The sequence below is a fragment of the Glycine max genome, chromosome 10 (assembly GCF_000004515.6).
Source record: "Glycine max cultivar Williams 82 chromosome 10, Glycine_max_v4.0, whole genome shotgun sequence".
NCBI classification, from domain to species: Eukaryota; Viridiplantae; Streptophyta; class Magnoliopsida; order Fabales; family Fabaceae; genus Glycine; species Glycine max.
This window is the reverse complement of record NC_038246.2, coordinates 47,165,352-47,177,852: the sequence shown is the minus strand read 5'-3', so window position 1 is coordinate 47,177,852 and position 12,501 is coordinate 47,165,352. Positions and strand designations below refer to the sequence as shown.

The window sequence follows — 12,501 nt, the reverse complement described above, 5'->3', positions numbered from 1 at the left end:
ATTAAAACTATTTATTTGAAAATTAAATAAATAATTTTTTTATAATTTGAAAAAATTAGAAAAAAAACTGTAAAAAAAATAAAAACTATTATTTTTTTAAAAACAAATAACTTTAAAATTTTTTTAAAAAAAGTTTTACTACTTCAAATCGTAAGACCAACAAAAATTAAAAAAAATTACAACTTTGAAGTTGTAAAAGAAAAAAAAGTTGCTTATGACTTTAAAATTATAAAAAAAATAATTAATATCATAAATAATTTTATGATTTTAGGTAAAAAAAAATACGAAGTCGTGGTATCACTACTCTTGACTCAAAAGTTGTGAGAATGGTTACAAATTATTCTCTTTTCACGATTATTTAAAAAAGACCCAGTTGGAAAAATAAAAAAAAAATATACCTAAGCAGTAAAAAAAAACCCTAATAATCTCTAGAAAAACGGAAAGTAGATCGATCATAATCCAATAAAAAGAGGAAAAAAGAAAACAAAAGCCGAAAGAGAAGAGATACTGCGGTAATTAAACAGGTCAGCAATGCACACAAAGGTGGCAATTATTAATTATTAATTAATACCAGTAATTGAAAGTGAAGAAAATGAAAAAACACACAGACACACATGGGCAAAAAAGAAGTGTCCAGGTTCATCCTCCTGAACCAGTCTCTGTCGAAGAAGGAAGGCCCTTTATATATAAAAACCTAAACTCGTATTGTTCTGAGCAACCCAGGTTGTCTGTTACGGATTAGCATCAAAGCAAGTTAACAAAATTTGGGTGCGTCCTGGATTGACCCTTTTGCCCCCTCTCCCTCACCCTCCACTAACTCCTCCTTTTTGGTTTTTATAAAGCACATTCCCAATAGAGGAGGGTCCCTACACAACACAACCCTTCAATGACGTCCATGGCCACTTTCTTCGCCCAAACCTCCTTCCCCTCCCACTCTCTCTCCAAAACCTTCGATACCCATTTCGCCCCTGCCCCGAAAGTCAACGTCTTTGTGAACTTCAGGGCGAGGAGGCACGTTGGGGTGCGAGTTTCGAACGCGCTGATCGAACCAGATGGAGGGAAGCTCGTGGAGCTTGTGGTGACGGATTTTGAGAGGGATTTGAAGAAGGGTGAGGCTCTTTCGTTGCCGAGGATCAAGCTCTCAAGGATTGACCTTGAGTGGGTCCATGTCCTCAGCGAAGGATGGGCCACACCCCTGAAAGGCTTCATGAGAGAAGCCGAGTTCCTCCAAACGCTTCATTTCAACTCGCTCCGACTCGATGATGGGTCGGTCGTGAACATGTCAGTGCCCATCGTGCTGGCTATTGATGATGCGCAGAAGCATCGGATCGGGGATAACAAAAAGGTTGCTCTTTTTGATTCCAAGGGAGACCCCGTTGCAATTCTCAATAAGTAAGACACTGCCTCCGTGTGGCTTTTTATGGTTTTTTTTTTCTTTTCAATCCTCTGTTTGTTTGATGTTTAATTACCATGTTTTTGTGCCTTGTGCCGCCGTGTGGTTTTCCTTTTTCTTTTTTATTGTCAAATGTCAAATGTTAATTTTTTAGTTTTTGATAAACAGGACATTCGAATCCATGACCTATCCCTACCTCTCTTTTTCTTTCTCCACCAAACCAATTTTATATCTCCGTGTGTTTCATTCTTAATGTGTGTAGTTCATCAATTAGGCTTTGTTTTTCTTGTATGGGATTGGAAAGGAGGGGGATTTGGGGGACAGGGGAGGGACCGGGAAGGTTTTCTTATTTTCTTTTTTGACTTTTTATTTTATTTTTGAGATAAAAAAATTCATAAAAATAATAGTACATGATATGTCTAGCTATTTTTAAAATTTAATTAGAATGTACTCACATAAATTTAATATATTATTATTCAATCGCAAATCACAAATTTTCATTGTAATAATATTGAAAGTTTGTTGACTTACAGAACTGTCTTAAAGTCATATTAAGTAATATTGGACATGATTTCTGAGTTTATGAGAATTAAACTCTATTTTTTATTTTAATTTTTTGCATAATAATAAGAGAAAAATACCCAATTGGGATTTAGGAGTATTAACTGTGATCAGAGTAGGTACTGTAGTGGTACGAAAAATTTGCTTGTGAGAAAGGTATGCTTTTTGTGCTCATTTCATGCAAGCAGGTGTGATTTGTTTCTTGAAATTTGTGTAGTTTAAACGGTCAACTACTGAGAACTAAAGTTTTTTTTATTTTTTTATTTTTTTTATGTACAATTGTGTTTGTTTCATACTGGGAAAGGGTAGAGATGCGGAAATTGGAACAAATATGCTGAGGATTAGCTATTTCCGTACATGATTTTGTTTCCATGTTCAATTCCTTTTCATTTAGTATTGTGATGCTCTCTATGGTTGGTTGAATAATCAACCACTCATACTCATACAATGCCGTAGTGGAATTTGAGACAGTTTCCATTACTGTCGTTGTTTGTCCCCATTTCTTTTATTAATTATTCATGTCAATCCAATCTTTTTCAGGCGTATTTGGTTCAGATATCACCTGGGTGATTTTCATTTGAAAAAAAATAATATAAGGTCGAGGATAAGAAAATTTAAATAGTTTGCCGTAACTAAAAAGTATTCAATAGGTATAATGCTTGTACGGACATATGTATATGGCTTTGTGGATTTTTTTTTCCTTTCTGTGGTCCCAGAATACACGAGAGCAGATTGTATTTTGACATTCTTGTTCCAAAAATATCCCCGGCTTAACAGATTTTTTCATGCTTCTTAGGTTTGAAGGAATGTTGGTATAGGTTCTTGGAAAATGAAGTTTGCGTGCCTTATCCATATTGACCCTTATTAAGACATTATTGACCATAAAACATGTTCATTATTCAGATACTGTTAACATTACGAAACTTAACTTGAGATAATATGGATTGACAAAGCTCTAGACCTGTGATTTGTAGATCAATAAGAGTGTTACACGTATGTGTCAATAACATAATCATTCCCTGAATAATTGTTTTGGTCTGCTATTGCAGTATAAGTTGACTTTTGGACATGTTTCATATGTAGTAAGTTACATTTGTACGAGTGATTCTTGATTTATTCTATAGTCATCTTTTTTTACTGTTTTGTTTTGTTCCTTTCTTATGGCTTATACTTTTCTTCTTTTGGTTATTTCAGTATTGAGATTTATAAGCATCCTAAAGAAGAAAGAATAGCCCGAACTTGGGGAACCATTGCCCCTGGCCTACCTTATGTTGAACAAACTATAACCAATGCTGGAAATTGGTTGATTGGGGGTGACCTAGAGGTCATTGAACCAATTCAGTACAATGATGGACTTGATCATTTTCGTCTATCTCCGACACAACTCCGTGCAGAGTTCACAAGGCGCAATGCGGATGCTGTGTTTGCCTTCCAGCTCCGGAATCCTGTTCACAATGGCCATGCTTTGCTAATGACTGACACCCGAAAGCGCCTTCTTGAGATGGGCTATAAGAATCCTGTCCTCTTGCTTCATCCACTTGGAGGCTACACCAAAGCTGATGATGTCCCACTTGATTGGCGAATGAAGCAACATGAGAAGGTGTGTGTCAATTTCTTTGCCTTTTTCTATTTAATTGTAATCGCATTGGTTTGCTACTTTTCTTGGCACACACGCACATTGTTTGTCTCCAAAGATGCTTTTCTCCCTCACCTAAGTTATTCTGTGGTTTCTTTGTCTCCCTAATTAGCATTGATTTGTTCAACAGAAAAACTCACTTGTATCAATTTGGTCTTTCTTTAGGTACTTGAGGATGGTGTTCTTGATCCAGAGACAACTGTGGTATCCATATTCCCATCTCCCATGCACTATGCTGGACCCACGGAGGTGCAGTGGCATGCAAAGGCTAGGATCAATGCAGGGGCTAACTTCTATATCGTTGGTCGTGACCCCGCAGGCATGAGCCATCCAGTTGAGAAAAGAGATCTGTATGATGCTGACCATGGAAAGAAAGTATTGAGCATGGCACCGGGACTAGAGCGTCTAAACATTCTTCCTTTCAGGGTAATTGAGAATTTGCCTTCTCATTAATACACTGAGTGAAGTTCACTTAGGCCACTTTGATATATGTGTTGATGATCATTTTCATTCATTTACAGGTTGCTGCATATGACAAGACTCAGGGTAAAATGGCATTCTTTGACCCTTCAAGGCCTCAGGACTTCCTGTTCATATCAGGCACAAAGGTATATTTATTTGTTCTCTGAATAACAAACCTTGGTGTAGTTTGGTTTGAGAAAATGTTGTTTATGTTTTCACTTTTAATTACTAAAACGTCACCTTATTTTTGTTTTATTTCCTATTTTCAAAAGTACAAAAAATAAAAAACATTTCATCAACCAAATGGCACCTTAGGTATCAAGGAAGTCTAGTTCAATTAGTTGAGTAGAATGTATGAGTTGTTACAAAAGAACACAAGTACTTTCTAGACGTCACAAAATGGTGTTCATTGTGATAATAGTGACTATGTTCTTACATATCTGTAGTATGTTAACAAAGGTTACTTGCATTTACAGATGCGCACACTGGCAAGGAACAAAGAAAGTCCTCCTGATGGATTTATGTGCCCTGGTGGATGGAAGGTGCTGGTTGATTACTATGATAGCTTAGTACTCTCAAGCAACGGCAAAGTGCAGGAAGCTGTTCCAGCTTAATCTTGTATCATATCATAATGTATATATCTCATGATTGGGAGAAACCTTAAGCTTATGTATTCTCCTGCTAAGACATACTTCACGAGGATCCTCTGGCCCAATCTAATAATAATAATAAATTAAAACTTTGGGGAGGCACAAGCACGGACACATTGCCTCTCTCTGTATGTATGGCATTTAGACAGCCTCTTGCACTTATGGTGCAATTGTGCATGCCAACTCTCTGTAATATAATGTGGTTGTGCTAAGGATTTGGTTTGATCATTTTCGTTCTTTACACTTTATTTCTTCATAATTTTCGGCTTGAAGTTCTATTAATTAAACATATATAACTCATTTTAGCCATAAAATTGCCAACATTACGCACATAAGATTTTCTCGTTATAGTTAGTCCATTATCATCACCCAATGCTGTGGAATCTGTCACGTTCCTAGTAAGAGAAACAGTACTTACGCGTTACTTGTAATCATATTATTACAATTGTTGTGTAACAAGGATTTTGGGAAGAAAGACAGAAAAGTTAGTGAGGATTTGTGAAGGGAAAAATACATCAAATCATCACAAAAGTTACAAAGATCACAAGAATGGGAATATATATATATATATATATATATATATATATATATATACTAAAGTCAAATTCTGAAAATGGATGAACAGGAAAATGTATTAATACACGCGACAAAATCTAACTTTGGATCGAGTTAAGTAGGAGAACCAAATGTACGATCTCGTTTATGATTTGGTAACCATATGAAGTTCATCACTGACACAATCATCAGGACACAATACTAAACAAATTGGAATTGCTTGAAAGGCTAATTTTCTGAAAACCCAATGGAAACGCAACAAGATAGGGCTCAGTGATGAAATAAAGGCACCTCATTAGCGATTAAGATACCCTAGGGGTTGCCATTTGTCAATTGGTAATGAGAGTCCAAGGCAGGCAGTGGTAAAAAGTTTCTTATTTTCTCCCAATCAACGAAGAACGTGTTTGATACCGAAATGTATTGTAGAAAGGACACCATGCTGGATTTTCCTCCTCTAAAATAAAAAAAAATTGAAAAGTACACTTAGTCAATTGTAAAATTATAACAGAGAAATTAAAAACAGTTGAGATTTTAACTTTTGTTATACTATACATTAGTTATCACAATCTCAATCATTAAATTCTTAATCAATGATACTTTGCCTTGTTAAGTACAATCATTTTTAAAAATTTATTAATAGAGATAGGAAAAAAGGATATTTTTGTGGTTCATGACTTAGTCGAATAAATACATTAATTTTCGGGAATCCAAAAATATTTTACAACACGAGGCAATTGCTTCTTAATTGTAATAAAATAATTGCACAAATATTTGTATTACAAGAAAATTGTCTTTATGATTGTCAATAATATCATAAAAACCAAAAATCTCTGTATTTTCCTAAGGAAAATACAGAATATAAATTTATTTATTTATTTCGTTTTTAATTATAAGACTTTTAAAAAACTTATTTATTTCTTTTTATAAGATTTTTTTTCTAATTTTTAGATGTATTAGTTATTTTTTAAATTATTTTCTCCCCCAAACAAAAACAATTAAGTGGATAATGAAATAAAAAAATGATAATTTTAAAACTATAGTACAATTAATTGATAAATTTAATATGATTAATTAAACTAACTATTATTTTTAAGATGCATAAATTAATTGAAAAGATCTAATAATTAAGGAAAAAAAGTATTTTGATAGCTTTAGCATATGAAGTTATAAAAGTTACTTCATAAGATAAACCACCCGATTGAGTTTCATGTTTGTGTTTGTCGCAATTTTACTCAGCTACAACGGACAAGAGACACAAAAAGACAACCACCCTAACACCCCCACGTCCCAAGCTAAGGTGTTGAAGCTTCAGAGGCTTGTAGATTTTCGACCACACAATGGTAACTCTATTTCCAAGTTGAACGAAACTAATCATTACTGCCCCTATTGAAGCTGTCTTGAAATATGCACATATAGATAATACGTAGAAATCATATATGTAAGCAATTAGAAGGCTAGCAAACTCCATTTTTCTCATTTTGATGACCCCAAAATTTCAAATTAGGTACACTGGCTATGAACTAGTCAATCAAAATCTTCAACGAGAGTAGAAGGCATTCGGAAACTATGGGAGGATGCAGCAAAGTGTTAAAAGAACCACATCACAAAGGTCCATACAAGTAATTTCATTGAATGCTATGAGCCGAAATTTCAATATTTGTATACACGGAATCTGTCTTTCTATTATATTTGTCCTTAACAACAGCAATGTCAGGCAGTGGAAACCATCAAAAGTAACATGCCAATTGTAAAATCATTTCACAAGTCATTTGCATCAAACATAATGAGTTTTGACTAACTGCATACGGATTTCCAATCAGAACTGTTTCAGCCCAAGTGAAAATTAACTAACCAAGTGCAAATTAACTAATATTTAATAACATTAACAGTAAAAAAAATAACTTGCAAAAAAATTTGGTTCGATCAATATCACCACTTCAATCTTTCAACTAAGAAGGAAAAATAAACTGATTGCCTGATCCAACCACATTGCATTGCTTTTATAATCAATTTACATGTCGTATTATACAGTCACTTTCTCTTCCTTCTATTATCAACTGTAGGATTCCTCATGTCATTTTTTGCAAGACCAGAGCCAGGGGGCATACCATATGGCATTGGAGAAGGAGCTTGAGAAGGTGTTGCTGTCACAGCAACACTTGTTGCAGGTACTGGTGGTAGTGCAGACACAGGTGCCTGAGATGAGGTTGAAGCAGGAGCTGCAGGTGTGGCGCTAAGTTCAGGAAGGGATCTTGGTAAAATGTGTTTTAGCCGATTGTTCCTATAGTTCTTCCAGAAGTAGAATTGTTGTCTGTGTGCCAGTTCCTAATATACAAAAACAAATGATATTTGCACAATCCATGAAATACAAGGCAAGCAATTATTCAAAGTTATTTATTTCAATGATTTGCAATGCAGGCCATCTGGCTTGATCTGTGAACGACCATAATTAACCAACTAGACTGATAAATCTATCAGTGACATGATATCTATACCAGGGTGGCATTAAACCTTTGCTTATCAATTATCAATTCCTATCACCTCACAATATCACAAATACAATAAAAGACTGTAGATTCGCCTACAAAGAGATTGTTCAAGTTAAGTAGAATGACTCAAAGGATCACCTCTGCCCTCAACCTCAATTCATACAATTACAAGTAAATTTGATATTAAAGGAGAATCTATTATAAAAGAAATAGATAAGGCCGTTACTTCAGACAGGAGCAAAAAGATACTGCAATTTACCTTATTGGTTGGATGCGCCATTGCATTGCGAAAATTTGCATTCTGAAGCAGCTCAAGAAAATAGAGGCAATGAGGATACCTAGCATTCATAGAAAATGACCAAGTTAGGATAGCAACCCAGCCAGAGTAAAGCAAAACATCAAATGAAATAAGGGGGTGGGAAGAAAAAAAGTAACAGATGCCAGACCCATTCATAGTCACGTGCCACGCATTGACTGTTGAATTTCATGTATCCCTAGCCTAAATTTTTAATCCTTTACCCTAATTGAAATTACTCAGTGCCAGATAGAATAGTATTCCATAATACCTAATTTGAAGAAAAGGCTTACATAATAAATTTAATATATTCAGGGCGTTGCCAATATTGAAGATACTTTAAGTATCCAATGAATGCTTCATCCTCAAAGTATCGATTTTGGGCCAAATCTGTTCAAAAGTGTAACAAATATAAGAATAAGGCAAAAAAAAATATAAAAGTAACTCAGATACACATTCAAATGACAAAGCATGGTGCATTTTAAAAAAATTATATAAGAAGGAATTTCATCAAGACAAATAAAATTAAAAGAAGTTTTGAGGATAAGCTATCTTCCCCGAACTCAAAGGCAAAACACAAAACAACAAAGAGGAAATGATAAAAAAAGAAGAAGAAGGAAACATCAATGGATCAAGCTATCAAATCCCTAAACATTTCTGTCAGAGGTTTTAAAAAAGGTCTGCAACAGCAATTTGTGGCCGCAATGTCAACGGTTTTGGGGTCTCTGCAACCGCAATATGGCCGCATCATCATCTGAAATTTCATTACAATTTCAAGGATTGTAATGAAATTGCAAACACGACTGCAATTTAAAGCCTTAATCCCCTTAAACTGACCAAGTGTCATATGCTGAATAAAAGCCAAATATGCCTAATCTTTGTCCTAAATAAGCTGTTGTGTCAAAGAACACTAATTACTTGCAACAATCAACAGATGCAGATATTTTGTTCAATGAAGCTGAAACCATCAAATCAAATAGTTAAAATCGTACAGTGGATGTAGGTAGGATTGGCAAGGCACTGAACAAACTCCAATTCAAGCAAAAAGCGCTGCTGCCCATCATCTGGATCTTTGTATATGTTCTTTGGCCTGAAAAAAGTGCAACGCCCTTATTAGCAGAACATATCCCACTGAACCCAAAATGACACCTTTTTTTCGCATCAGGACCCACATAAATTTGGTAAGAAAAAAAGGGTATGTGCTTCAAATAAAGCAGAAGACAAAAACCAAACCATGTTAGGGTATGATAATGTGGTACGAAGCAAGCAAAGAGATGGAAAAATTAGCTTACGATGATGGAGAAGTATCGGTTGAATTCTCGCTTTCGATTTTAGAGGCCATGGAATAGAATTGGTACTGTCTTAATTGCACGTGAGGGGCTACGGCAACCGAGAGTTTTCTCCGACCTGTTCAAGTTCAGCAAAGGGAAACGATTTTCAGAGTGAGATTAGGTGGTTGTTTCGATTTGATTAGGTCAAAATGATGATATGATTATTTTCAAACTGGCTTCTGGTTTTGCCATTGACCAACCATCCTTCATGCAATTACCGGTAGAGAGAACAAGAACAGGTAGAGGTGTTTCGGAAAGAAGAACAGGCAAGTGAGGGTTAAGGAGAAAAGGGAAAAGGGGAAAAAATTATTTAAGGAACAAAACCTAAATAAAAAACATTTACTGATCTTCCTGATCCCTAAAGAGACAAATAGAAATTTGCCAAGCAGAAGACGTAACAGCGTGTTTGGTTTAGGGAGCTAGTATTGCCACTCCCAAAAATGTTATTCCCTACCCATATGGGAGGATTTTTAAGTAATTCCAAAAATATCATTTCAATATGATTCTGTTGTACATTTATACATAGTTTCTATTACACATATAAAAGTGAAAAAAAAAAAAAAACCCAATTTTATCTTCTTTTTTTTTTTTTCAACCTCCATATGTGAAACAGAAATGTAATTTTGTTTTACAGTACAACAATAGAATCATATTTCCGTTGTTATCTCATCATCCCCAACATTAGAAGAGAAACCATCCTGATACCACAGAAAAAAAAAATACCAAACTAGAAGTCAAAAATTCTAATTATGATGATTATAAAAAAAACATTTTCTAAATCCTAAAAATTTGAAAATGAAAAAAAAATAGAAAACACTTTCTTAAAACAAAAAACATATATGTTCAAAAAATACACATTTAAAGGGTCAAAAGAAATAGAAGATATGGAAGAGTAGGTAGGACAATACAATACATAATGGAAGAGGAGAATACAATACATATATGTTCAAAACTGTCTCGTGTAATTCAAAAAACAAAAAACTGTCTCATGTACCTGTGGATCCCAAAGTTTGGCAATTGGCAAGAAATATTCCAAGTCAACTTGCTCCGTAGTAAGAAGGTTGTAATGTAGACGAAGTTGGAGTGGAGGGCAGGTATGCCTAATCTCTTTAGAAAACAAAATGGTACAGTTAACAAAGGTTGGTACTAAACCACTCCTACTCATAGAGACGACTACTATAAAATGGACTTAATAGTTCAAATGCACCAAAGCAAAGAAAAATGAATGAAACAGGAAAGAAGAAGCATGTTAGGGAACCACCTTCAGTTCCTTTCATATGGGAAGTAAAGCCAGGCATTCCTAAGAAAGATTGGAAGCCAGAGCCAGAGCCAGAGGTCCCTAAAACTCCACTCAAACTAATTGCCTCAGTCCCCTTTGTTTGGGAAGAAAAGCCAGGAAAACCTCTTCCCAATTTCTCAGTGGACCACCCTGTGCCTCCAAAGCCATTACTTATTCATGTTGCATCATCTTCAGCATTTTCTTTTGCATGCAACTTTGGCCATGATCATGACAAAGACAAAGGAAGCTTAAGCAGCAGTGACAATGAAAGCATAACTACCTTAGACCTTGAAGCATTTAGCTTTGATGAAGATGAGTCTTTTGTTAGTTCAGTTCCCTCATTGCTTGCAAATTGTCTTGTGCCATCAGCTAAAGTTTCCACTGCCATTCCACTGAGGGAAACCACCCCATCCTCACCAGCCTCCTCCTCAGAGACAGACAGTGGCACAAGCAGCTATGCAACTGGCATGTCAAGTCCAATTGGTGCTACGTTCCTTGAGTGTTTATTTCCCTTGTTTCCACCTAAGTCTGGCTTCCTTGAAAGGGATGAGAATTTGGAAAAAGTAACTTCAAGCCCGCAAGAACTAAGAGAGAAAGAGCTTGTTCATGAAAATTGTGCCAGTGACTTGGTAAGGAAGCCACCAACACTTGGAGAGCTGATTATGATAAGCCGAAGAAGAAGCTGCAGAAGGAAAGCAATTCAAATGAAAAAGTGGGATCCACCAAAGGTAATAACAATATAACATCCAATATCCCTTCTATTTTTTCTTTTCCTTTCACTATCTATATTTGCATGGCTGCAAGATTTTAGAACTCTATAGGAAACTTGGTAATCATTTTTTATAAGAACATTTGGGATCATTTTGAACATCTATTACTACAATAATATCATATGATTCCAGTTCAAATGAGGATAAATTGTTAAATGGTTACGATACAAGTTATGTCCAACCGAGAGTTCTACTATTTTGCCTCTCAATATTGCGCAGAAAATCACTAGAAAGCAAGCGTTTGGATGCTTCTCCGTTGTAACTGACAGCAATATGATTGAAGGGCTGCTAAAGAGGAAGTACTTTCCCAAACTGAAACTGGTATAGGCATGACAGGATCAATGATGCAAAAGGAAATATCAAGAAGAGAAGTACCAAAACTGCTCTAGAACAAAAAACCTATCTGGCTATTGATTATAAATCAATCTCTCTTAATTTACTTTGTCAGGTCTCTTGCAACTTATGGGTTTCATGTGTTAAGAATGTCGAAAGTGGATTCTGAAAGAGTTTAGTTTTGCATTGTAATATATCCTCATCAGTCAATTCCAAAAGTTAGCTCATACTCCTCATAACAGTACTTGTACTTACAACTATGGATTTGTACATTGGTCTTGAACAAGAAAGTATCTTTTTTTGTGTTATTCTAAAATTAAAGTTGAAGTTTTTCTTTAATAATATTTACAATTAAGGTTTACATTAAAAGACAACATAAGTTCGGGAGATGGCATTCTAATTTTAATTAGAGAGCAGTGTAAAAACACTAACTAGATTGTATCCCAGCATTTTTAAAACGGCACCTGTATATAACAATGAAAAGTAATAACCATAAATGTTAGTGAAAATAACGGAGCTGCAACCACAGGTCCACTGCTTTCAACAGTTCTCTTGGAATTTCAATAACTAGAGAAAAATTATAGAAAAATATCGAGTATGCACTTTTATATTTTGGTGTAGATGGTAGAAGGAAAATAGATTAAAAAAATAAAAAATAAAGGAGAGAAAAAATGTAAAATAATGATGTAATGTAATAATGTATGAAGAAAAAAGAAGAAAGCAGTGTCCATGCTTTGAACGGTAAAA

At 34.9% G+C, this 12,501-nt stretch overlaps 3 protein-coding genes across 5 annotated transcripts; 2 read left to right on the top strand and 1 right to left on the bottom strand.

Moving 5' to 3' along the window:
- Positions 1-690: 690 nt before the first annotated feature.
- LOC547634 (ATP sulfurylase) lies at positions 691-5,031 on the top strand. Its single transcript, NM_001248739.3, has 5 exons — positions 691-1,392; positions 3,149-3,554; positions 3,756-4,016; positions 4,112-4,198; positions 4,529-5,031. The coding sequence occupies exons 1-5, from the start codon at positions 887-889 to the stop codon at positions 4,664-4,666; spliced, it is 1,398 nt and encodes a 465-aa protein (NP_001235668.2). The 5' UTR covers positions 691-886; the 3' UTR covers positions 4,667-5,031.
- Positions 5,032-7,119: 2,088 nt separating this feature from the next.
- LOC100527879 (SOH1 domain-containing protein) lies at positions 7,120-9,808 on the bottom strand. Of its 3 annotated transcripts, none has more exons than XM_041005567.1 (6): positions 9,697-9,803; positions 9,334-9,448; positions 9,034-9,131; positions 8,335-8,431; positions 8,006-8,084; positions 7,120-7,582 (listed from the first exon to the last, which is right to left on the bottom strand). In XM_041005567.1, the coding sequence occupies exons 2-6, from the start codon at positions 9,381-9,383 to the stop codon at positions 7,289-7,291; spliced, it is 618 nt and encodes a 205-aa protein (XP_040861501.1). In that variant the 5' UTR covers positions 9,384-9,448; positions 9,697-9,803; the 3' UTR covers positions 7,120-7,288. The 3 variants fall into 3 exon arrangements, with proteins under 3 accessions (XP_040861501.1, NP_001349355.1, NP_001235064.2); NM_001362426.1 differs by having other exon boundaries at positions 7,129-7,582; positions 9,591-9,808; NM_001248135.2 differs by lacking the exon at positions 9,697-9,803 and having other exon boundaries at positions 7,129-7,582; positions 9,334-9,677.
- Positions 9,809-10,019: 211 nt separating this feature from the next.
- On the top strand, positions 10,020-12,112 carry LOC100806447 (uncharacterized). The gene is made up of 2 exons (XM_014762839.2): positions 10,020-11,379; positions 11,641-12,112. Exons 1-2 carry the CDS (start codon positions 10,594-10,596, stop codon positions 11,746-11,748), a joined length of 894 nt encoding a protein of 297 aa, XP_014618325.1. The 5' UTR covers positions 10,020-10,593; the 3' UTR covers positions 11,749-12,112.
- The last annotated feature ends 389 nt before the right edge of the window (positions 12,113-12,501 follow it).

Bases quoted from the DNA above. Each gene is read 5' to 3' on its own strand.
- LOC547634 (NM_001248739.3), top strand. From the start codon at position 887: ATGACGTCCATGGCCACTTTCTTCGCCCAAACCTCCTTCCCCTCCCAC. The intron at 1,393-3,148 runs GTAAGACACTGC...TGGTTATTTCAG, and splicing joins CCCGTTGCAATTCTCAATAA to TATTGAGATTTATAAGCATC. The intron at 4,199-4,528 runs GTATATTTATTT...TTGCATTTACAG, and splicing joins TGTTCATATCAGGCACAAAG to ATGCGCACACTGGCAAGGAA.
- LOC100527879 (NM_001362426.1), bottom strand. From the start codon at position 9,383: ATGGCCTCTAAAATCGAAAGCGAGAATTCAACCGATACTTCTCCATCA. The intron at 9,132-9,333 runs GTAAGCTAATTT...CACTTTTTTCAG, and splicing joins ACCGATACTTCTCCATCATC to GCCAAAGAACATATACAAAG. The intron at 8,432-9,033 runs GTACGATTTTAA...ACTTTTGAACAG, and splicing joins CAATCCTACCTACATCCACT to ATTTGGCCCAAAATCGATAC.
- LOC100806447 (XM_014762839.2), top strand. From the start codon at position 10,594: ATGAATGAAACAGGAAAGAAGAAGCATGTTAGGGAACCACCTTCAGTT. The intron at 11,380-11,640 runs GTAATAACAATA...AATATTGCGCAG, and splicing joins AAAAGTGGGATCCACCAAAG to AAAATCACTAGAAAGCAAGC.